A 24,570-nucleotide genomic window follows, 5' to 3' on the forward strand; every position below is an offset into this window, starting at 1 on the left:
ATACACTACTGACATAAGTTCTTATCATATGCCAGTAACAGTTTACTTTTTCATAGGTCACATTCCTTATTTTTTGCTTGTGCCTTCTTGGGCCTGTCCTAGAATACATTTGAAGAAATAGTATTAGACTGGAAAACCAAAAGCCTGTAACTCACCCACACTTCTAAAGCAGGAACTACCATGCTTAGTGGGGCTGGATCTTCCCCAGGATCTCTGGACTAGCTGATGTCCTTCATGGCAACACTGCAATACAGAGCGCAAACGCTCCCTCTCTGGGAAGCGTGCTTTGGAGTTGCTTCTTCAACCCTCTCCCAGAAGTGACCACTGACGTTCTGTGTCAGGGCATTCCAGCGCTTGTTTGTGGCTGTGGAGCAACCGCACCCTAGTAGGCCAAACTCTCGAAGTTATCCCTGACGTTCAGCGTCATGGAAACCGGATGCTCAACATGCTAGCAGGAGCAAGAGCCCCCCCCCCCAGGTAACTGGAACTAATAGACTAATATCCCCTGGTAGTACTGGGGGTCTGTAGATCTCCCTTCAAGGCCAGGAAACTAATGAAATGGGTGGAGAGGCACTGCTTCATAAAAGCTGTGGTTTCCGGTCACTGGATGAGAGGATCCAGTCTCTCTCAATGGTGCTGTTGTGGGGGAAGGGAAAAAAATAGATTCCTTAGGAACTAAACATCAGCTCGCAGATACCAAGGTAAAATTTTATTCAGCTTTCTCTGACCTACATGCCCACATAGAAAGCTTAGGAAGGTTGATCCTACTGACAGATTCCCTTTAACGAGCCTTGCCACATGACTTAGGATAAAAGCCAAACCAGACAGGTATTTCACTGTGTTTTCCCTCTCATCAGTGCAAAGTAAGAGGTGTGACTTGGCTGGACGAGAGGGTGCTATCAAGGATCTAAGGGACATGTCTCCATGTGGAGAGTGACATGCTGGTATGAGGAGTCTTATAGGCCATGCAATGCACCTCTGAAAAGGCAATTTGCATATTTAATTTCTCGAAGAAGAGGGTAGAAACTGTAGAGCCACCTATTGTAACTAGCATTTGCATTAAGCGGAAACAGATTATACAGAGTTAATTTCTTTTAAAATAGTTTATTTACAGGTTTCTTAACAAAAGTACACTTCTGGTTACACTGGAAGAATTGACTGAAAAATGTACATTTCATGTTCGTAATGATAACCATTCATCTTATATACATGAGCCTTGTCACTACTGACTCCAACATGTCCTTCTATGTAGCACTGACCACAGATGTAGCGATATGGGTCTTGCATTCGCAATGGGTTAATCAAGTTACAGAAAAGAATACAATTTTTCTGCTATCCAAATTTTCAAGCAGGGACCATAAAAGAAATGGCAAGCAACTATAGTACAAAGGAAAACTAGTGCATGCTGGGTAGACATAATCCATCACGCTTGATAGACTATGGTACATCAACAACGTGCGAAGAGTCTCCAATTGGACGGAAGTTGCAGATACATTATAAAAGTTGACTAGAAGTTTGTTCGCCATTGTGATAAAAAGGACACATTTACATTTACAAAATATTAAAAGCACTGACATTGCTAAGGGATGTCGCACATAGAGTTAAAGGATTTGGTTTGTTTTTTTTACAATCCGATAACAGCTGAAATAAAATGTACATTGAATCGGCTTCAGTATTAAAAATGTAAATGTACTGTTCTATTTGAAGTAATACTGCAGTAAAAAGTTGCATTTTAATCTATACAATAAAACAGGCAGAACTGGAGCCAGAGACTCGGCGTGTCTAAATACAAATATATTCATAGAAATACAAGAAGTGTAAGTAGAAATACGTTAATATGAGCTTGGTTTATTTAAATAAAGGCTAAGGCAGCAAGTATATCCAAATGACTCCGTAGAAAGTATATGTCGGAAAATGAATCCTAAGTGGCAACGACATACAAGAAGTTGTAGAATTTAATATAAAATCTGATGCTATTTTTTTTTTTAAAGAAAAAGAGAGAACATGAAAATGTAAACTAGTCATTTCATTGTTGAACAGTCATATTAACAAAATGTACTAATTACATATTGCAACGATCTACACAACAGGAAGTGTACAACAAACTTTATTAAGTACGTATACTCGCCAGTCCTTCTTTGCAGCCATTTTGGTGGGTACAAGTGGTTATATGTGAGCTCGACATTAGCAAGCTTGAAAGCGGCATTGCCCCTAACCAGTGTCAGTCCTTGCCATGATTTACTTTGGGTACAGTACGTGTAGCAGCTGTGCCACTCATTATATTAAATGGTAGCTAGATGGGCTACACGATAGGAGTCCGATCCACATGAGGTGCACTTTGTTCTTAAAATACATAAAGAAAAAAAAGCACAATACCTTGAGGCCAAGCTACGACACAGATACAAAGCGCTTCAATTAGAAGCATAAATAGAAGGAAGCAAGCCTAGGTTAGATCACTGCCCCTAATGGTGGTTAGTCTGCTGGTTAGGCCGTCCGCACACAAATTTCCATGCAAAATCTGACGGCACATCATGCCACGGTCATGCAATGACATCACTGAAAATAAATAGCAAGGAGAAAATATTAATGGCGTGAAGTGGAGCATGAAGTCTACAAACCCTCAATCCAATGCAAGTCATACACGTGTAATATACCTGTAGAGAAATAAGTAGACGAGGACAATTGCTTTATATTTAAGCATGGCTGACGACCTCAGGTCGGGATGGAGGATGGCTTGTAGATTGTGAGCCCTCGCGGGCAGGGTCCTCGCTCCTCCTGTACCAGTCGCTGTCACATTGTGTTCAAGATTATTGTCATTGTTCTTGTATTATACCCCTTTTTCACATGTAAAGTGCCATGGAATAAATGGCGCTATAATAATTAATAATAATAAATGCCGATATGGATGATCAATGCAGTAAGACTTCTAGATACATCCAGTTTGGAGTTATTGCAATTAAACAAGAATGAGATGTCTTGGTCTACTTGTTTCTCAGGGCTCTAGTTAACAATAATTCTAGGTGGAGTGTAAGAAGTTATTCATTATCAATGAATATTAGATACATCGGGCTCGGTGAAATAGATTTTATACTTTTGCTTGTTCCTTGATGGCGGCAGCTTTCCGGCGATGCAAACCAAATTTCAGGAACAAAAACAGAAGATGGAAGACATTGAGAGACCTAGTGGACTGGATGTGATGATGGACCACAGTCGTGTAATATTCTCTTAGATGTAACTTGGGTATCTCCACCATTGGCACATTCTCATCTGTTGGAATTATCACGCACGCACAAAATGAAGAAAAATGGAAAGCAAACATTTACGGCTATGCACTGCGAGAAGCGCTGAGAAAAGGAGTTTTCTCCAAAGAGTGACTTGTTAAATCTCAGCCAATCAAATCATAAATTACATCGAGGGGCTCGGAAATGTGGAATCCCCAACAATGTTATTGGGAGGAGAACTACTGTCCAGGCCACCAGTGATCTATATGCAGATAATCGGTACATAATCAAATGTGATTAATCTGATCATTTCTATAGTATATTAGCATTTCATGAAATATGTTTAAATATATGCATCTATAACCAAAAGGCCTTTTACTTTTTTTCAGGGAATCTATATAGTAGGTGCATCTGAAAAAAACAATGTAGTCAGTATATAAATGAGTGTACCGGACCCTTCTTGGCACATCTGGAGCAGGCACTAGCCCAGTTGGCATCTGACTGACCAAAAGGGCTAAGGGACAATCATTTACATCCAGCAAGTACGTATTTTTGCTTGCTTGATGAAAGGTCCATCAGTCATATAAAGGACAATGTTCCCTTTTATTTGGTGACAGATACCCTCTGAATGTGTTCTTAAGCAGCACCTACACCACAACAGAAATGGTAAAGCAGCAACAGCCAATACATTAACAAAGCATATTGAAGCTTTATGTGCATTAAATAGTGCTCCAGACAGTATGATAATGCATCTGTAGTCAATGCCAATGAAAGGACTGCAAGAAGACAGCACCTAGAAATTCTTGTGTGCATGTCTCCATTCTTTACGGTTATATTTTCTGGCCTGCCGACTGACCTGCTAACATCTCCCTACCATCTTGTAGGAAAGTCAGTCTGACTTGGCGTATAACAGGCTTTTACGCCTTTTCGATAAAAGTCATGCCAGTCAAAGAATGTCAACTCTGATGTACATTACTAAGAAAGGTCTGCCAGTCGCAATTTCCATAAATGTGTGGCTATAGAAAGGCTAGATTTTATTATTAGCATTAATGTAAGTAGATTTGTAATCTAGAACTGCGAAAATAAGAAAGAATTAGGACAGCCGCCCACAGGTTATGCAGATGAATTATCAAAATCAAATCACACATACTGGAGGATATCAAAATTAAGCAGGAAATTTGATTAATAATTATTTGATTATTATTCAAAAGAGAACAAATAGTTAACATCCTCGCCTTATAATGTATTAGGACTGAAGTTATGAAGATTTCTGCTACAGATTACACAACATACACACAAAACACTACGAATGTAACAGAATGGTATGATATATAGAAATCCATGTAAAAAAAGAAGCGTGCAAATGGTAATCTGGGCAGCAACATCCAGCAGTGACTTCTGGTGCATTTGTGGTTATTCTACACAGGGCATAAAGGACAGAGTTGGCGGTGTACCAGCTGTGTTTCCGGTGAAACTCTTTGGAAACACATGCAATGATTTTGGATGGAGGTCCTCTTAAGAACGGATGACTGACAATCAGATATGGACAAATTCAGTCTCTTAGCCTAAAGTTGGCCAAAACATGCATCTATGTTAGTAACCACTCTTGGACAACCCCAATTGTACACCCTCAGCTTGCTAAATAAAATTAAAAAAGGTAAAAAAAAAAAAACATTCTTGCCATTCTGGACCGGCACCATTCCTCCGCTCTGTCGGCCAGCATTCTCTTTACATTGTTCATGTCACACACAAACAATGTCATGATATCATTGGGGACACAGTTCTTGGAGCAGCGCAAGTCCAGGCAGCAAGTATGATTTTTTTTCTAAATTCTATTACTCAAACCAGTGGTATTTGTGGAGTAGTGGACAACCCTTTAAGACTATTAACTGAGTACAGACAACAAGAGATGGCCAGACTGGAAGTTTATCAATCCATAGCATACAATTATCATTGACTTGCCCTAATCGTCTGCCATGAGACATAGCTAATTGTCAATAGGTCTGTTATAGAAGGGCAAGCCAGGAAAAGGATGGCTGGAAATCCTGTGCACACTTCAGTATAATGTTAATGGATAGTTTTGACTCATCTATATATTAATGTGTGCATGCAATATTTTCCGGAGCTAAACATTGTAATTGTAAGAAACAATCTGTAGTCTAAATTTACAGAACCATAGGGGTAGCCTCACTTAACAAGTAGAACAAAAAACACTACCGAACATTATAAGGTAGAGCCAAATGACAGGTTATTTAAAGTGCGACCTTACTGTGCACGTAATGAACCAGTCACCGCACACACCAAACATTCATAGTGGCACAAATTACGTTCATTTTATATGGTGAATAAATTACTTAAGACATGCAAATCGACGGTTTACCAATTGTGTAAACTCCATATAAAGGACCTCTCTCCCAAGGACAAACAACCTTTAAATTAGGCACATACATAATGTCCCTAGAGGTCTTTTAGGCGCTGTATCAGCACCCACTAAAGTCTAAACATGCATTTCCATTCTAGCACCCTATGGGTGCCCTAGTTTACATGGGCCTCTTTTGTTACTAAAATGTATAAATGATTGCAAATTAGATTTGAGCAAAAAGATTTGCAGGATCCTGTTCCAGTGGCAACATTGGTAGTCCATGACCACCGAACCGGAGTCCTGAGACCCTCCTCTTACCTGCCAGCATGCCCGGCCCCACTTATGAGACAGTCCTGCAAATCTTTTTGCTCAATTCTAATAGACATCTATCAGTCTGATCAGAATTTTTTTTTTAAAGATAAAATGACATAAAAACCTAGAAAAATAAAAGTATGGTAAATGTGTGGTCAGAGTGAGCATTCTAATCAGTTATTGAGGCAAGGTGCATCCTGTCAGCCCAGCCAATTGTAGCACCTAAGTTATATACATATTCCTGAAAATACAGTTGAACATTCTGTGCTTACAAATGGCATTTTTCAGGTAGTAAATCAATCTTCCTTTAACAAGACAAAAGATTCTCTCTATGAAATGTAACCACATGCTTGCATGTATGCACATTTAGAGGAGTACATGTGCGAATGTAACACATCACGTGCAAACAACCACAAGTGGTTTGGAAAATGCTGCATGGGCACAGTGCACAGACTATCGCAAACATTCAGTTCCTCCTTCTAAAATAACATGTCCACTTCAGCCCTTGTCATATGGTGCCTGGCACAGCACTGCTGCCCATGGATGTTTTTCATAAAAAAAATCCCTCCTGAAATTAATTTGGGAAGTCTGTGAAATAACAGTAATTGCCCTCCCAGCATTGTGGGATTTGTTCCTCCGTACTCATGTAGAATAAAAACACAATTTCCACCCAGATAAGAGGTCACTGGTGGGAATCATCATTCATAAGATCACATAGAAAGACCAGCCAGTTACATTTTCTTATTTAAAAGTCACAGGAAAGGACACTCTTTACACGTCATTATGGTGTAAAGTTATTTGGCACATGTAAAATAAAGAACTTCAGACCAAAAAGACAGAATTCTGAAAAACTTATTAAAAAGAGAAGAAACAAAGTAAAAGCACAATGGTGACATTTCCTGAAATGCAGCTATGTGCAACACAAGGTTATGGTGCAGATTTCCTGGCATAAGGTTCTTCTACCTCGCTGTGGCCGGCTGTACATGCCCTGGGTAAGACCTTCTGGAACTTGTAGCTTGCCTCTGTCTTGCAAGGAATGACTGGCCTGAACCTGTGCTTGCCAGCCTGTCTTCTGCGGCTTTTTTATGTAGGGTCATACCCTGCAAAGAAAAATTAAAAGGCATGAGATTAACTATAAAAGAATACTCCGATCACTAGGGAGCTCAAGCCCACTCAACCATTTTTTATGTAATATACAGTGCCCTGATCTGCTCGGCCACGCTAAGGATGCACCAAATATGCCTGTGCTTGGTTTAAACCATCACTTTGCGCTGATTGACTCCCTTTAAGGCATCTAGAAGATGAATCAACGAGGATGAGCTAGGGAAAGCATTTTCGACCAATAAATGGCCCTGTTACAAGTTAAGGCCACGGCCCCACTATCAGTATTTGGTCAGTATTCAGTCAGTATTGTTTCTCAGGAGTGGGAGCCAAAACCAGAAGTGGGTGATAAATGCAGAATTGGTGACTTGTTTCTATTATACCTTTTCTCTGATTGTTCCACTCCTGGTTTTGGCTCCCACTACTGAGAAAAAATACTGACCGAATACTGACCAAATACTGATAGTGGGGCCGTGGCTTAAATCTGAAGGCCATATTGCTTGACGTCTGATATTGTCATCATTGATCCCTTTCAGCAGATAGGTAGTACTGACGACATAAGCCTTCTCAAAGCTTGTCCTACTAACCTCTATCCAGTCTACAAAAACTGAACATACTAGAATAGTTAAGAGCCTTACCATATTATACCATGCACTGACAATCAGCTTTTCTTCTTGATCTCTCTGGGACTTGGTTTTCTCATACTCTTTCTATAAAAATATAAATCAAATAAATAAATTAGGAAAAAAATAAAAAAGTTATACTTTATTTCAACTTGGAACATAGTAAAATATACATGTAAATATGATAAATACAAAACATTTCACAGTATATTAAAGCTATATTAGCTTCACTCAAAATAGTTAAGGGACGCTCATTTTAAGATCTTAAAGGGGGTTGTCAACTAATTAACAACCCTTGCTTAATCACTACATGGGCCCATGTACTTACCTCCCACAGCGGCACCCTTCCAGCTAGTTGGCGTGGCTATTCCTGATGGTTCACAGGTCTGCAGCACCCAATCAGTGGTATCTGATTGACTGCAGCAGCTCTCACTATGTCGCCAGAGCGGTCGTCCACTCTGATGCAAGATTGATAAACTACAGCTGATCAACGGCCGCTGATTGGCTGCAGCATACCTGTGACACAACAGACAGCTCCATGTGACCTACTGAGAATAGAAGCATCAACATAGCTGCAAGGCTGTCGCTGTGGGAGGTAACTATACATCATCTTTATTTTACATGGGGCCCTGCAGTAATTATGCAGGGGCTGTCCAGTAGTGGACAACCCCTTTAAATGCCTTTCAACAGAACAAGCCACATATTACTGGTTGAGGGGGGTCCCACTGACATTTATAGGAGTAAGAGACTACAACGGAAGGAGCTGTTCAGGAGCATATCCATCTATTCATTGAATCTGAAGGTTTAGAAGGCAAATGGGTGTGGGTCGCAGGTGCTAGAAAGAGATCCCCCGCTTATGTGTTATTTAGGGCTATGCCATTAATACGTGTCATGGCACTGCTCCTTTAAACGCCTTTGAGGCACCAATATTAAATATCGGTATTGTGTATTATAGGGCATCCGGGGCACGGTACAAAGACGATACCTCCTTGAATACACAGTTTAACACCCTGGTGTATAGTGTTTAACGCAAGACAACTCATATTCAAGATTTCAATTCATGAGCCCTAGGCTCATATCAAGTGATTTTCGATCATACTAAAAACAACTATGCATGACTTGTCAGTAACAGATGGCACAAGTTAAGGCCGCTGACCTAAGGTATGTAGCAACAAGAACAGTGGTGCTGCTGGGACCACCACTACACAAACCTTTACTGCAGAATACTGCATATTTCTGTGGGTAAAATACTAAATCATTTTGCTCAATGGTCCTTCTTCGCTACATGCTGGGGAACAGAAGTACAAGCTAGTGCTTTGTTCCAGGAAGGGGAGAAGAGTTGGGAGGTGGCACCGGCTGGGTGGACCCGTGTCTGTAAAGATGCCCTTTGTGTTCTCAACCCTGTCTACAATACGGATTTCTTCAGTTAAAAAAAAAAAAAGAAAACACATTTCTAAATCACAGTCCTCTAAACCCTCACCTCTAAAGAATGGAACATTTTATCCTTTTCTTGCAGTTGATTTTTTAAAGCTTGGATCTCTGGCCCTGTTCCTTGATTCTGCTTGGGATCCAATGTACGAATAACCTAATAAGGAATTAAAAAACACTAAACTGAAGACAAGCTCTGGGCTACATAACTGACAGTCACAGCATAGTGACCTCATTCATTTCGAGTCTTACACTTTTCGCTTTTTCTAGGTATTTTTTGTAGCGTTCTTCCATTTGTTTCATATCCTCTTCTTTCTTCCTTAAAGCTTCTTGCAATTCTTCAATTTTCATTGCTTTATTAGAAGAAAAGTTATACAATGAGTACATTTTGACAATAAATAGATGACACACTTTGTTCTTTCAAACTCACACAAAAATAAGAAATACAGGGTGGGCCATTTATATGGATACGCCTAAATTAAATGGGAATGGTTGGTGATATTAACTTCCTGTTTGTGGCACATTAGTATATGGGAGGGGAAAAACTTTTCCAGATGGGTGGTGACCATGGCGGCCATTTTGAAGTCAGCCATTTTGGATCAAACTTTATTTTGGGAAGAGGGTCATGTGACACATCAAACTTATTGAGAATTTTATAAGAAAAACAATGGTGTGCTTGGTTCTAACGTAACTTTATTCTTTCATGAGATTTTTACAAGTTTATGACCACTTATAAAATGTGTTCAAAGTGCTGCCCATTGTGTTAGATTGTCAATGCAACCCTCTTCTCCCACTCTTGACACACTGATAGCAACACCGCAGAAGAAATGCTAGCACAGGCTTCCAGTATACGTTGTTTCAGATGCTGCACATCTCATATCTTCACAACATAGACAATTGCCTTCAGATGACCCCAAAGATAAAAGTCACTGAGGAGCGCAAGCAGTGTCTCCAAAGGATGACAAGCTGGATGGCAGCGTTCTGCTACCATCCAGCCTGCCATCTCAATGCCGTCCCAGCGTGGGAGAATTCTCCTGCTCAAGCGGTGACGTCATTTGCCGGCACCACATGCGCAGGAGAATTCTCCCACGCTGTCAGTGACGTGCATGAGGTGAGCTGAGTTCATTGGACATGAACTCGGCTCATCTGGATGCCGTCACAGCCAGACACTGAGGAGCTTCACTGAGGAGCTTCTCAGCGTCTGCGGCATGGCAAGCTGGATGGCAGCGTTCTGCTGCGATCCAGCCTGTCATGTCAATGTAGCAGAGCTGAAGCCGTCCTGGGAACCATGGAAAGGTAAGGATGAGGTTGGTTTATTATTTTACTTTTATTGCAGGAGATCGTTGGCTTCAGCTGGAATGGGCGTGACGGTAAGTAGAGTTTAATTTAGAACATTAAAGAATTGTGTCTTTATTTCAATTAAAGGACTTTATTCTGGGTGTTTGTGTTTTTTTTAACTTTCACTATGGGGTTAGTAATGGGGGTGTCTTATAGACGCCTCTCCATTACTAACCTGGGCTTGATGTCAGCTGGCATTATAAGCTGACATCAACCCCAACCCTATTACCCCACTGCCACCGCTACAGGGCAGTGGGAAGAGCGAGGCTAAGTGCCAGAATTGGCGCATCCTATGGATGCGCCATTTCTGGGGCGGCTGACTGCTGGTGTTTCTAGCATGGGAAGGGGCCAATATTCATGGCACCCTTCCTGGGCTATTAATATCAGCCCCCAGCTGTCTGCCTAGCCTTTGCTAGCTATTAAAATAGGGGGGACCCCACGTCATTTTTTTTTGGGGTCCCCCATTTTAATAGCTGGTAAAGGCTAGGTATTCAGCTGGGGGCTGATATTAGTAGCCTGGGAAGCTCCGTGGGTATTACCCCCTTCCCAGGCTTCAAACATCTGCCCCAGCTGTCTGCTTAACCTCCGCTAGAGACTAAAATTACGGGGAACCCTACGCCAATTTTTTTTTTAATAAATCCTTTATTTTAACACTAAATGACAAGTACAGTAACCAACACTGTCACTGTACTTATTATATATGTGACTGACCTGTTTCTATCTATCTATCTATCTATCTATCTATCTAATCTATGTGTGATGCTCTGTTCTTTCTGTTATAAATTGTCGGGTACCGGTGTATGCCGCTGATGAATTGCCGGCTTTTCATGTTTCACTGTGAGCACTGTTCCCATCGATTTGGGCAATCACTATAATGCCACAACCACCATGGCTGTGGCATTACAGTGAGTGGCAGACAATCCCTGCATGATTGGTGCTCTAAGTAGCGCCAAACATGCAGGACTGGGACCAGAGCTCCCGCCCGAGCATCAAGCAAGTACTCAGCGAGCTCCAAGCATCTCGAGTACTGAGATGCTCGGGCGAGTACCGAGCAGTGGCGAGCATGCTCGCTCATCATTAGTTGGAAGGGATGGTAGGAAAAGAGGAAGACAGAGTAGAAACAGAAGGTAATACTAACATAGCTTTTGTAAATATATTACAGTCAATTTAATTATGTTATGTTATATGTCAGAAAGAAAAGGAAGGGTTCATATAAAGCTTCACACATGTATGCATAAAGCACACCTGCCACCAGACACTCTGTTCTATTTACCCTGTGGCCACACATAACAAGAAGAAAAAAAGGGACACAAATTAACATTTGAATATACAGAATATAATTCTAAATACTTTGGATGCACAATAATCGAAAATACCGTAACACACTGTCTTGTGATGTCGGGCGGGGCAGGTCCTTAGTCTTCAGTGACATCTTTTAGCATTGATGCAGTGGACAGGATGAGGGAAGAGATTAATGGCTCCCTGAACTTCTCTACTCTAAAAACAAAGTGTAACTAATAGTTCCACTTCTTAGAGCAGGCTTCTGTGCGCTAGGATTGGAGGAAGCTCTGATCAGTATCAGTAGTAGTAATAATAATGGAGACTCCCTACTTTGATCAGGTCACTGGGAGAATCATTTGCCCTAGTACCTACAAAGGACCCTGGAAGTGTAAGCCTATTATTACAGTACACCAAGTGTTACCCTATTAGCAGCCAATGCATCATAGAGGAAAGGGCATAATGTATCTGTATACAGGAGCATGCCAATACATTATATCCCATTACTAATGGGAAAGATTGGTTGGTGAAAAGAATATCCTGAAGGTTTTCAAATAATATTAATTTTAGTCACTTTTTTATATTTTAACAATTTTCCTCTAAATCAGAAAAATAAACATACAGCTATTGTTGTAACGTGGCTCCAAATCTTCAATAATTGCACGATTCTTCTGTAATTCATTGTTGGCTTCATGAAGCTTCTCTCTGCAAATATACAAACAATTAAGACGACCGGTTTTTCAAATACACTATCCAAACCAGGGGTGGACACATCATTGGTGCAACCGCACAGGGGCCCAAGAGGTTAGGGGGCCCATTCCCACCTCCTAAGCAGGTGCAATTATTCATTATGATGATCTATTGGACTGCAAAGGGCCCATATAAGGGCCCCTGTGTAAGAACAATATAAGGGCCCCTGTGTAAGAACAATATAAGGGCCCCTGTGTAAGAACAATATAAGGGCCCCTGTGTAAGAACAATATAAGGGCCCCTGTGTAAGAACAATATAAGGGCCCCTGTGTAAGAACAATATATTGTTCTTACACAGGGGCCCTATTCTATGTGTTCACCAGTGACCCAAACACTGAATTAGCACAACCAAATTTAAGACCCTCTTACATGTAGCAAATGTAATCATACAAGCAGGTACTGCCTCATATGAGGTTAATCCAGAGTAAAGGCGCACACAGGCTTACCCAAAATGTCAGGCACGGTCTGAGAAATCCCTGTGAAGAAGGGGGTGATGGCAGGAACGCCTCATAAGTACTAGTACCTTATGGTATCACGTTTGTATAAACACGATCTATGGCGCTCACTGCCGCTTTCCCATGGTTACTGACAACTTGTATCATTGCCTAATGGCAGATTGTTCGGATTCCCCTGTAAGCTGCTGGCACTCTGCACTTTGTTGTCTTTTGTATATTTTTAATTCTTATTCTGACACTATATGTCATGGGATATTACTAATAAAATGTGATTATTTACGCCAGTTGACCTATGTTTCCCTTGTTCCACATATCCTTTGATCAGTAGCGGGAAAAAAAAAAAATATTTTTAGACTATTAGCTTTTCTGATTATTTTCTACCATGCCCAGAAACTCATCCTGTCCATGTCAATCAATTTGCTTTCTGACCGGATCATTTATGCCACCATAAAAACCATCGTTAACACAAGCACGTCGTCCATTTAAATGGGGAATGTGCTGCCAACATGATACTGTATGGAGACAGAACTATCGTATTAACTAACGTTCTGCTCCCAGAAGATTTCGACACCCCATGTGAACAAGCCAGTAAGTAACAACTGATTGACTTGTATATAAACAACCGGTACACTGTAAAGGCCCAAAATCAGCCCCTCTAAATTAGCCTATACACTAAGGCAATTATACCGTATATCTTCATTTTTGAAGGGAGAGTATACTTACAAATGTTCTTCAAGCTTCTTCTTTAAGAGAAGTGACTTAAGCAAAAAAAAAAAAAAAAACAACATGTCACCTAAAAAGTACTTGATATCTATCAAAACTGTTATGGTTAAACATTTCAAACTCAAAAAGGTGGATTCCCATCTCAGTCATTCATGGTTAAAATATGAATACATGCCTACATGTGGCGGCAAGGACTACGGAAAGAGCCAAGTGCGGAGAGATACATTGCTTCTATAACTCCCACAGAAGTGATTAGGTGTTACAGAAACAGCACTGTTTCGGTGGTCTCGACTGCCTGGGACTACCACAGAGACAAATATTTTATCTCAACAATGACTGAGACTGGAATATCCCTTTAAGCACACAACTTTAGGCCAGGGTCATGCGAGCGTATATTCTCTCGTCTGAGAAAAATCGGATCAATTGTGGTGGTCAGAGTGTGGTCAGATGAGGAGAAGATGGAGAAAAAGATTTCACCATCTTCTCCATTCTGTCAGTCGGTGGAAATCAGGCGGATCTCAGATGTCATCCGAGTGCAGTTTGATAGGTTCCATGGCTGAGTGAGATCCAAATATCGGATTCAACTCAGGCATGCAGTGATTTTTCCTCGGACCGGCATGGTCCAAGGTAAAAGTCTGACATGTGCACAGCCCCATAGAATACCATTGGTCCGAGTACAATACAATGCTTTGTCGGATCAAAAATACGGCCATGTGCACGAGTCCTTATAGTGTAACAGGATTACAAAGTTTAGGATTTTTTTTTATCACATTCAAAGCAGTATTGATAAAATATAGTCATTTGTTATGCATGGGATAATCCAGGCAAAGGAATCAGGGTTCATACACAAGATATTTCTTTTTATATTGGTCTATATGGGTGAAAAAAAAAAAAAAAAAGGATCAGCAATGTATACAATTTTTATTGAAATTCTATATGCCTATTCTTTACTGTACTAAAAAGGAATTGTTAATCACAATCCTGTACTTACTATTGCCTTGTGAAAGTCCAAGCAAAAGAAGCATTGTAAAGAAAATCAAGTAAATAGAGTTATTACAGTACTTTTTTCTTTCAAAATTTTCTGCTACCTCCAGTAGAGGGCGACATGCACATGTAAAAGATCTTCAATACACACTATATTGATTGTAACTACCATAGAGCGGGGGTTCATATTTCCTAATTGCAGTGGTAATTCTGTTAGGAAGGGACCCTTCAGCACAGGTACAGCACGCATCCGCTGTCACATAGTGACCGCATCTAAGGGCTCCTCCTTGGATCAGTCTCCTGTTAGGGTATGTGCACAGTCTTTTTTTTAGGCGGGTATGCTCTTTAACCCTCCTGAAACATGCTAAAAAGAACAAACCTATGCATTGCAGTGTAAAAAAATGACTTTATGTGCAAATGCTCAGTCTTTAGGGCTGCTTTTAACCGCTTCTGGTTTCCAAAGATGCAAAGTGGCTTAAAAAAGTGACCCAGCCATTATTTTGGTGTTTTCCGCCAATTTGTACACAAGTAAAAGAGTGAATGGAAACGTCAGTAGCAAAAAAAAACACTAAAAAAAAGACGCTTCAGGAAAATCACCACTGGCATTTTCAGAAGCATCTTCTGCTTGAGAAACTCGGTGGGTTCACACACTTCTAAAGAAAGCGGTGTGTGCACATAGCCTTGGATGAGGGTGATGCAGGAAGAAGCTTTACGTCCAGCAGCCAGAATTGGGCTTCCCATATGTAACCACAGCAAAGTAGCACAAGACTCATGCAGCTTCATACGCCTCTGCGCATTACAGTGCCATCTTTCACCATATGCGTGCTACAAGTGGGATGAAAGCACTGGAGAATGGTTTTGCATCCATTGGTTAAAGGGATTCATTTGGCATTCGCACTACGCACCATCCAGCACACACTCATTTTAGAGATAGGGAAAAAACTGATGATGGGTCTGAAATGTGAACATAGCCTGATATATACGTGCTGATATTTTCCCAACTACAACCATCACGCTGTGATTACGCGTTAGGATCTCTCTCTATATAAAGTGTAATAGCGCTAGAATAGTAAGAGAACTTTCCTTCCATAGCAGAAGCCTGCTAGCACTGACATAAGACCTACATCTTCTGCCTTTGCTCCTTGTTCTTGTAAGGACTTCTGCAATTCTTCTACTTGTGACTGCACTTCTATCAGTCTCTGATTAACAAGTCTAGAAAAACACAAAAAGGATGAAAATGTAAATCACATTAATGGAATTATGTAACATAACTAAAGGATGGATCGATCTATAATCAGGACAGAAAGACAGAAATGGGTCCCAGCAGCAAAATATACATGGAGTGCCACTAGGCACATCTATATAGAAAGAACAGCTGTTCTATAGAAAGAACATGAATGTGTACATAATAACTGTATGTTAGATGTCCTACATTGTAGATAATACAGCACACACTGAGGAAGAAAACAAGCTGGCAAGAATCTGTCTTTCTCAAAGCAACGCCAAAGCGGCATATGCTTTTCCACACCTGTTCTCCGTCTCCAGCTCATTTTTCCGCGTGTTTGCATCATCAAGCAAGCTCTGTAACAGAGTGATTTTCTCATTGTCTGATCCTTCTTGATTAATTTTTAACATCTTATTTTCATGCTGAAGGCGAATCAGTTTCTCCCTTGAGAAAAAAAAACACAGGAAGATTAGTTGCTGCTTCTTAATTTCTGCATGCCTCCACAAGTTCATTGCCGTAGCGTGTATGCAGCTTTCCAGACGGTACCCAGAGATCATTCATTATACTTCCAATTAAAAAAATAGCTCACGTTGTCTTTACAGAAATTGGAGTATCTACCTACTGTTCATACACAAAATAAATCAACTGCCCCAAAATAGTATCCAAAACGTAATGAGGTCACCATTCATTTATTTGTAGAAACCCTGTCTACCTGTTTTACTTGTTAGAAGGGTCTCTCGACAAAAAAAAAAAAAACAAGTAGCATTATGAGATATTCCCATCTCCAAGATCCTATCCCAATACGTAGTAGAAGTAAGAATAATAATATTAGAAATGTAGTATAGTTCTTCTGATTTGCTATGTCTCTCTCCTCATGTACAGGCATTGCAGGACCTTAGGTATCCTTGGTTACGACCACTAGCAATTAGTTAACTGTCACTATATCAGCGGTCATAACCATGGATTCTTAAGGTCCTGCAATGCCTGCACATGAGGAAAGAGACCTAGAGAATCAGAAGAACTACACTACATTTCTAATTGGAGGTATTTGCTATCTTGGAGATGGGAATACCCCTTTAAGTGTTCAAATTCCCTGCAACACCATCACATTCTGCATTACACAGTGCCATTTAATCCAAAAGACTATGGCCCGATTCATCAAAACTGCCGTTGTTCACGCCGGTCTTGATGAGATAACATGACGCTCCCGATTCAATAAAAGACGCACGCCTCTTAATGAATCCGGCAAGTCTGAAAAGTGGTGTGCGCCTCACCACAAATGTTACTCCAGTTGAGGACTGGAGTAAGATTGGTGGTACAAGGAACTCCGACGCTCGTCAGGAATTTGCCGAGTGGGGGCTGCCACACCCGTCCCAGCTCTGCCCACTGTGGCGAAGCTGGGCAAAAATGGGATGGGAACGGCAAAAATCTCAACATTTTAGTGCAGCCTTGCTTTATGCCAAATTTTTGAGACTTTTCAAAGCTTTTTATGCCAAAATCCTTTTGTTATAACTTTGATGTATGGAGTTATATGTGTAATACAGAACAGGTGCTGCCGAGCAAGAGAGAAGTTCTTTGTAAGCCCTCTACTCTGGCCAACAGATGACAATTCTGAAAGTAGGATTCCTTTTATTAGCTCAGAACAGGATATATGACAAACGTATCTCCAGACCAGACAACTTCTTTAAATGATCGCACCCAAAACAATCCAACCTCGCTTTAACAGTGTGACATTCAATGCATCTCTGCACTAGCAATTTCTTCATTAACTGTATAGGAGATTCATCAACACTGGCGCTTTGTACGCCAGCCTTAATTCAGGGTGCGCTGGCGTAAGATGGGTCAAATTCATCAAGAGTCATGCACTGATGGCTGAATTTGGCACATGTTTCAGCTGCCGTGTGCCAGAAACATTCTCTATTCATTGCTGGAGTACAATTCTGTCTTAATCCACTCCTTGTTTCATAAAAGATGATGGATTTGTTGGGCTGCACTTGGCAACAACCCTCCAGCTTAATGCCAGCCACCTTTCAGAAAGTTGCCACAATTGGTGTAAAAACGTCAAAAGACATAGTAATTCTTTTTTTATTCTGCACAACTACAAATTGGGAAAAATTGTGACAATTTGATGTTTTATGCCAAACTATTGGCGCAAACTGATGAATTGGCCTCATGTGTTTATGGATAGTTATTTGGAGAGCAATTGTAATGTAAAAGAACAAGCTGGCTAGAACATGTAACTAACTGGCCAATCTTCCCCTACTTCCAGGAGACCATTTATTTTTCAGCTCACCTAGTCATATGAGGGCTTATTTTTTGAGGGACAAGTTGAAATGTTGAAAGACACCATTCATTTTACCATTCAATGTATTGTAAAAATAGGAAAAATTATAAGTGAAGTGAAATGTCGAAGAAAAAAAAGAATATTCCGCAATTTTGCATGGCGAGCTAGAGGATTTTATGTTAATTTTAATTGATGGCATTTTGGGGTACATACAATATTTTGATCGCTTTGCATTATTTTTGTGGGATTGTGGCAACTGAAAAAAACTATTTTTTCTCGTTACGTCGTTTACGGATTGGGTTAATTTCATATTTTTTATCAACTGGCCTTCTATGGACACAGATACCACTTACGTTCATTTTTTTATTTCTTTAATCTCGTGGGGGAAAGGGTGATTTTTGGGATCTGATCACTTACACTACATATGGCAATACAAGTATTGCAGTACATAGCAAAAATCAGTCTGCTCTTCACAGAAGCACCGTCTTAGCAGGCAGCGGGGCCTTCAGCAGCCAGGACAACCCATGGTCACCCCGTTATCCAGTCACACAAGTGAGGGGGTGGGGTGGAGGATGGGCACATGGAACTTTGTGCACCTACTCCCACAGATCGTGTTCTTTGAGTGCCGTTGTCAGATAATGACAGCGGCATTTAAGTGGTTAACAAGGTGGTGGAGCTCAGCTCTGCTCACTGCTGTTAGAGGCCAATGCTGGCTGTGTAACACAGCCATCATCTCCCAGGAAAGATGCATGTTCAGGAGACAGGGACCTGGCGTATGACATACTATTATGTCATATGTCAGGAAGGGGTTAAAACACACAATTGGGGATCAAATACTGAACACCATTTACCTGTATGAAGTTGAGTTTATAACACAATAGAAAAGCTGGCACAAAATATTGCTCATGGAACAGAAACGACAAGCAATGACAGAATTTGAAACCTTTTCATTAATAACATTTAAAAGGGTACTTGTAAGTAAAAGGTTTCCACAACTCCCAGATTAAAGGGGATATCCAGGACTTAAAAAAAAAAAAAAAAACGTGTCTAAGCACTAACAGGCATGTAGCTGCTAACAGAGGCAACTACCTGTCTGTTTCACCCGACGCCGGTCATTGACCGCTCGCTCCTGCCAGAGATTCAGCTACTCCCTGTCAACAGAGTCAATAAGCAAACTTCAGCCCACATCATAAGTAGTGCAGGTTGGGGGTCTGAAAAATCAACTCATCCCCATCCCCACACAATTGTGCTTACTCAAAAGTATATATAAACAGGAGAACCCATGAGTATAATGGCATAAGAAACTTTATTAATAGACAATTCCTTTAAAATTAGTACATCAAGTATAAATAGTGTTACAAAAGTGGAAACATGCAGAAAAGTAAGCCATACTCCATTGCTGAGCTCAAAACGGGGCCCCAAAAGGGTCACAATAAACAATGATGGAGAGACAAAGAAAGGATCAAGTGATCCTATAACTCTGCTTTTATTGTAGTAAATTTTTAGAGTCAGCGCCATCAAAATTAATATGTAGAGAATCACTCACCCAGTAGAAAGGGGCCCAGCCCAGAGGGGGACAGCACAGGGACGGAGCAACGGCGAGACATAGCCTCGATGCGCGTTTCGCCGGTAGACTCCCTTAGCTTTCTCATGCCTCTTGTGACCCTTTTGGGGCCACGTTCTGAGCTCAGCAATGGAGTATGGCTTACTTTTCTGCATGTTTCCACTTGTGTAACACTATTTATACTTGATGTACTAATTTTAAAGAAACTGTCTATTAATAAAGTTTGTTATGCCATTATACTCATGGGTATTCCTGTTTATATATCCCCGTCAACAGAGCAGCAGTTTCTCTTCCTGTTGACAGGGCGGGACTACTGGTATCATGCTGATTGACAGCCAACTTCCCCCAATTAGGCAGCAGAGAGACGACTGTCAGTCAGCAGGACACCAGTAGTCCCGCCCTGTCAACAGGAAGAGAAACTGCCACTCTATTGACATGACATCAGCAGAAGTCTGTGACTGCTCTGTGCAGGCAAAAACGGAGTCGGGCACAACAGGCAGGTTGGTAGCAACTACCTGCCTGTTAGTAAGTCCTGGATATATCATCTTGTTCAGCCCCCGGAGCTAATGATCGCGGTGGGCTAAATGTCACTACTTCCTGTATGGTATAATGCAAGGAAGCCAAGAGTTATTTCTTCTTTCACAAACTCCTTGCTTTTGGTAAATTATCTGTTGGGTGGCAAGTGAGATATATGCAGTTTCCTCTTAAACAAGTAAAATATCAGCAAATAAGTACAAGCTACACTTACTTTATTTCAGGTGTAATAATTTCTGCAGCCAAGCTGTCTACTGGTTCCTGGTTACCTAATGGCATTAACCCTGTGAAGGTAAAATATCGAAAGAAATATTAAAAAGAAAGTCTAACCAAATAAGGAAGAGTATGCGCCCTCAAACTATGGAAGAACCCAACCGGCGCTATGGCTGTGGTCACAGACACGTTACCTGCTGTAGTAAGCTGACCCTCTTGAGCCTGCACACATCTTAGCTCCTCAATAGTTTCCTTCAGAGAATCCCTTTCGGATCTTAGTCTCTGTTTTAGAAGAATACAAAAATAATGTTTTAGGTCATTTGGGAAAATGCACAAAGATAGACAGAAAGAAAGCTGTGCATAATAGTAACATGCCAGGTATGCTGGAACATAAATCAGATGTGTGCCACATGGCAAACACTAATGACTGATACAATAAGGCTGTATTCACAAGTGGGTGGATAAAATCACATTCACAGACCTATGGCCTGGAGACATATTCCGCCCTGCTTTTTATTTATTCACTTATTTCACATGTTGCTCCCCAATTAGGTCATAAAGAAACCTTTGGAGGAAATTTCAACATTTAAAATACTTTTTTTTTTTTTTTTTACATCTCATTTCCTTTGTTACTTTGGCTGGTATATTTGCCACAGTTACAGGGGAAATTCAGCCTTTCTTCTGACTTGTAGGACTCAAGCGGCTCCTGCTCCCTCCCAACTCCCAGCGATAACATGACCACTGGGTCTGGAGGAAGAAGTGCAGTGTTTCCTATAGTGCATAGACAGCACATTGAAGTCTATGGAAAACAGATCTGTTAAATAGCCATCAGTTTTTCTTTCACTTGACAAGGATCCATTTTTTGCTCACTGGATCCTTTTTAATTGGAACAAAACATATATGGCCATTTAACTGATCAGTTTTCCATAGACTTCAATGTTAAATAAACAGATCCCGTTAAAATCATTTTTTTTTGCTGATTGATGTTGGATCCGTTATACAACGGCTAGAAATGGTGTCATGGCTCATGGACACAGCTTGTACTGAGTAGTTATTTGTTTTAGAGTGGGATGGATCGATGGTCTATTGGCCGGGTCAGCGCTATGTGCCTGCTGGATGAGAAGCTCGTACATATGATGTCGCACCAGCCTGGCTAATCAAAAGGCACATCGGGATCCTGGAAGGCAAGAGCTCCCACCCAGCAGTCACAAAATACAGACCCGGAAGATTGAGGAGACCAAAGTCCTGCAAATCGATCTGCCCAACTGATGCTCCAGCAGTACCTTCACAAATCAACATAAATTCATTATCATCTGTACTACAGTGCGTTACCAAATGTAAGAACTCTACTGTTATATGTGGAAAATCTCTTACACTTTATGTAAGGCATTGTAAACTGGTATATTTCATGTCAACTTCAAAACATCCCCAAAACATGTTCAATCTGTATGTACATTCAGACACTGTTTAGGCATACACAATACGGAGCATAATGGCATTATTAAATGTAACAGCTAGCACAGCAGGCAGCATGCCGACAGCTAAACTCCAAGCAAACGTGAGAGTGGAACATCCATTGTCATGATTTTTACAAGTTTCAGGATTTCTGTCCTATGAGCCTGTGTTGTATACCACGTCACAGCTTAAAGTGGTTGTCCTCTTTCAGAAAAGTTTTTCCAATAAGTTCTGATAGTAGTTAAAAAACGGAGTTCAGCCAACGTAGACAGCCCAAGCCGCTCAGAATCACTACGCTGTTGGGAGCAGTGGCGGCGGCTCAGTGCTGGACCCGGGCGGGGTAAGTAAAGCACAGTTTTTTTTTTAATTACTAATACAAGCTATAGGAAAAAGTTTTACGAAAGTGGACAACCCCCTTTAATAGTATTAGCTCCCACATGTTTGTTATTAAAAATTATAACCTGACGATATGTGAAACTAAGGTCTCATGTATACGGAGCTTGCATGATGGTGCAGAGCCACACATGGAGACAGACACCTCTTGTACACCGTATGCTGGCTCTCTACATCCCTCTAATACAGTTATATTATGCTGCAGAATCCAGTGGAGGATTCCATAATTTTTCCATACAGAATTCAAACACAGAACATTTATGGACTGAGCAATGTGGAAGTTCAGTAGAAGATTTATTATTACCATACAGAGGGCGAGAGCCTCTCCCACAGGGAACAGTGTGCAAGACTTTATCAACTTGGAAGCACTGCCCGCTGATGAATCTGTCACAGGGGAAAACCAACACCTGGCATTGTTTTTCAGCACTTTTCCTGTTAACAATACACCGAAGGCTGCCCACGTTAAGAGACATAGCAATGGGTTGTAGAAGTAACACAGGGGGGAAGAAAAGTACTTAGTCAGCCACCAACTGTGCAAGTTCTCCCACTTAAAAAGATGATAGAGGCCTGTAATTTTGGTGGAAAATAAGTATTTGGTCAATTTCAAAAGATAATCTCAATACTTTGTTATATATCCTTTGTTGGCAATGACAGAGGTCAAATGTTTTCTGTAAGTCTTCACAAGGTTGGCACACACTGTTGCTGGTATGTTGGCCCATTCCTCCATGCAGATCTCCTCCAAAGGTTTTCTATAGGGTTTAGATCTGGAGACTGTCTAGGCCACTCCAGGACCTTGAAATGCTTCTTAAGAAGCCACTCCTTCGTTGCCCTGGCGGTGTGCTTGGGATCATTGTCATGCTGAAAGACCCAGCCACCTTTCATCTTCAATGCACTTGCTGAGGGAAGGAGGTTTGCACTCAAAATCTCACGATACATGGCCCCATTCATTCTTTCATGTACACGGATCAGTCGTCCTGGTCCCTTGGCACAGAAACAGCCCCAAAGCATGATGTTGCCACCCCCATGCTTCACAGTAGGTATGGTGTTCTTTGGATGCAACTCAGCATTCTTTCTCCTCCAAACACAATGAGTTGGGTTTCTACCAAACAGTTCTACTTTGGTTTAATCTGACCATATGACATTCTTCCAATACTCTTCTGAATCATCCAAATGCTCTCTAGCAAACTTCAGACGGGCCCGGATGTATAATGGCTTAAACAGGGGGACACGTCTGGCACTGCAGGATTTGAGTCCCTGGCGGCGTAGTGTGTTACTGATGGTAACCTGTGTAACGATGGTCCCAGCTCTCTGCAGGTCATTCACTAGGTCCCCCCCCCCCGTGTGATTCTGGGATTTTTGTTCACCATTCTTGAGATCATTTTGACACCACGGGGTGAGATCTTGTGTGGAGCCCCAGATCGAGGGAGATCATCAGTGGTCTTCTATGTCTTCAATTTTCTAATTATTGCTCCCACAGTTGATTTCTTCACACCAAGCTGCTTGCCTATTGCAGATTCAGTCTTCCCAGCCTGGTGCAGGGCTACAATTTTGTTTCTGGTGTCCTTCAACAGCTCTTTAGTCTTCACCATAGTGGAGTTTGGAGTGTGACTGTTTGAGGTTGCGGACAGGTGTCTTTTATACTGATAAGTTTAAACAGGTGCCAGTACTACAGGTAATGAGTGGAGGACAGAGGAGCCTCTTAAAGAAGAAGTTACAGGTCTGTGAGAGCCAGAAATCTTGCTTCTTTGTAGGTGACAAAATACTTATTTTCCATAAAAATTTGAAAAAAAATTTCTTTCCAAATCAGACAATGTGATTTTCAGGATTTGTTTCTCACTTTGTCTCTCATAGTTGAGATCTAACTATGATGTCAATTACAGGCCTCTCTCATCTTTTTAAGTGGGAGAACTTGCACAATTGGTGGCTGACTAATACTTTTTTTCCCCACTGTAAATGTGCAGTTCAATTCACGAGCCTTGCTTTTCAATGGAAAATGTGAAGAGATCTATTTCCAGAAAAGTGCATCTTTTACACAAAGTTTCAACCTCCAAGGGGTATTTCTCAGCTCGGCACTTGAAGTGTCACACATTTGTGATTGCTATCTGAGTGAATCACTGAACAATGTGTGCACAATATTTATATGGGATTCAGTGAGATGTGGATCTCATGCGTATGTAGTAAATACGGTTGTAAATCTGCCCCAGTACCTGGCTTCTTGAGCAAGGTGAAAATAGAATTAGACTTACCGGTAATCCGGTTTCTAATAACCCACCACGACAGCACACTGGAGGATGTAACCCCACCCTAATAGGGACAGGAAATACGAA

General features: G+C 41.1%; 1 protein-coding gene across 2 annotated transcripts in view; it reads right to left on the reverse strand.

Moving 5' to 3' along the window:
* Positions 1-1,543: 1,543 nt before the first annotated feature.
* The window catches only part of HOOK3 (hook microtubule tethering protein 3), an 83,070-nt gene continuing 60,043 nt past the window's right edge, over positions 1,544-24,570 (reverse strand). For both annotated transcript variants that reach the window (XM_073661159.1, XM_073661152.1), the window contains 10 exons: positions 20,590-20,677; positions 20,397-20,466; positions 16,104-16,244; positions 15,700-15,787; positions 13,592-13,626; positions 12,286-12,368; positions 9,300-9,400; positions 9,100-9,204; positions 7,635-7,706; positions 1,544-6,995 (listed from right to left, as the gene is read on the reverse strand). In XM_073661159.1, coding sequence (XP_073517260.1) covers positions 6,855-6,995; positions 7,635-7,706; positions 9,100-9,204; positions 9,300-9,400; positions 12,286-12,368; positions 13,592-13,626; positions 15,700-15,787; positions 16,104-16,244; positions 20,397-20,466; positions 20,590-20,677 — 924 coding nt within the window. In that variant the 3' untranslated portion in view covers positions 1,544-6,854. The remainder of the gene's footprint in view (positions 6,996-7,634; positions 7,707-9,099; positions 9,205-9,299; positions 9,401-12,285; positions 12,369-13,591; positions 13,627-15,699; positions 15,788-16,103; positions 16,245-20,396; positions 20,467-20,589; positions 20,678-24,570) is intronic.

Source organism: Phyllobates terribilis, unplaced genomic scaffold, assembly GCF_046119375.1.
Source record: "Phyllobates terribilis strain yellow unplaced genomic scaffold, ASM4611937v1 Scaffold_1__5_contigs__length_1240528914, whole genome shotgun sequence".
Lineage (NCBI taxonomy): Eukaryota > Metazoa > Chordata > Amphibia > Anura > Dendrobatidae > Phyllobates > Phyllobates terribilis.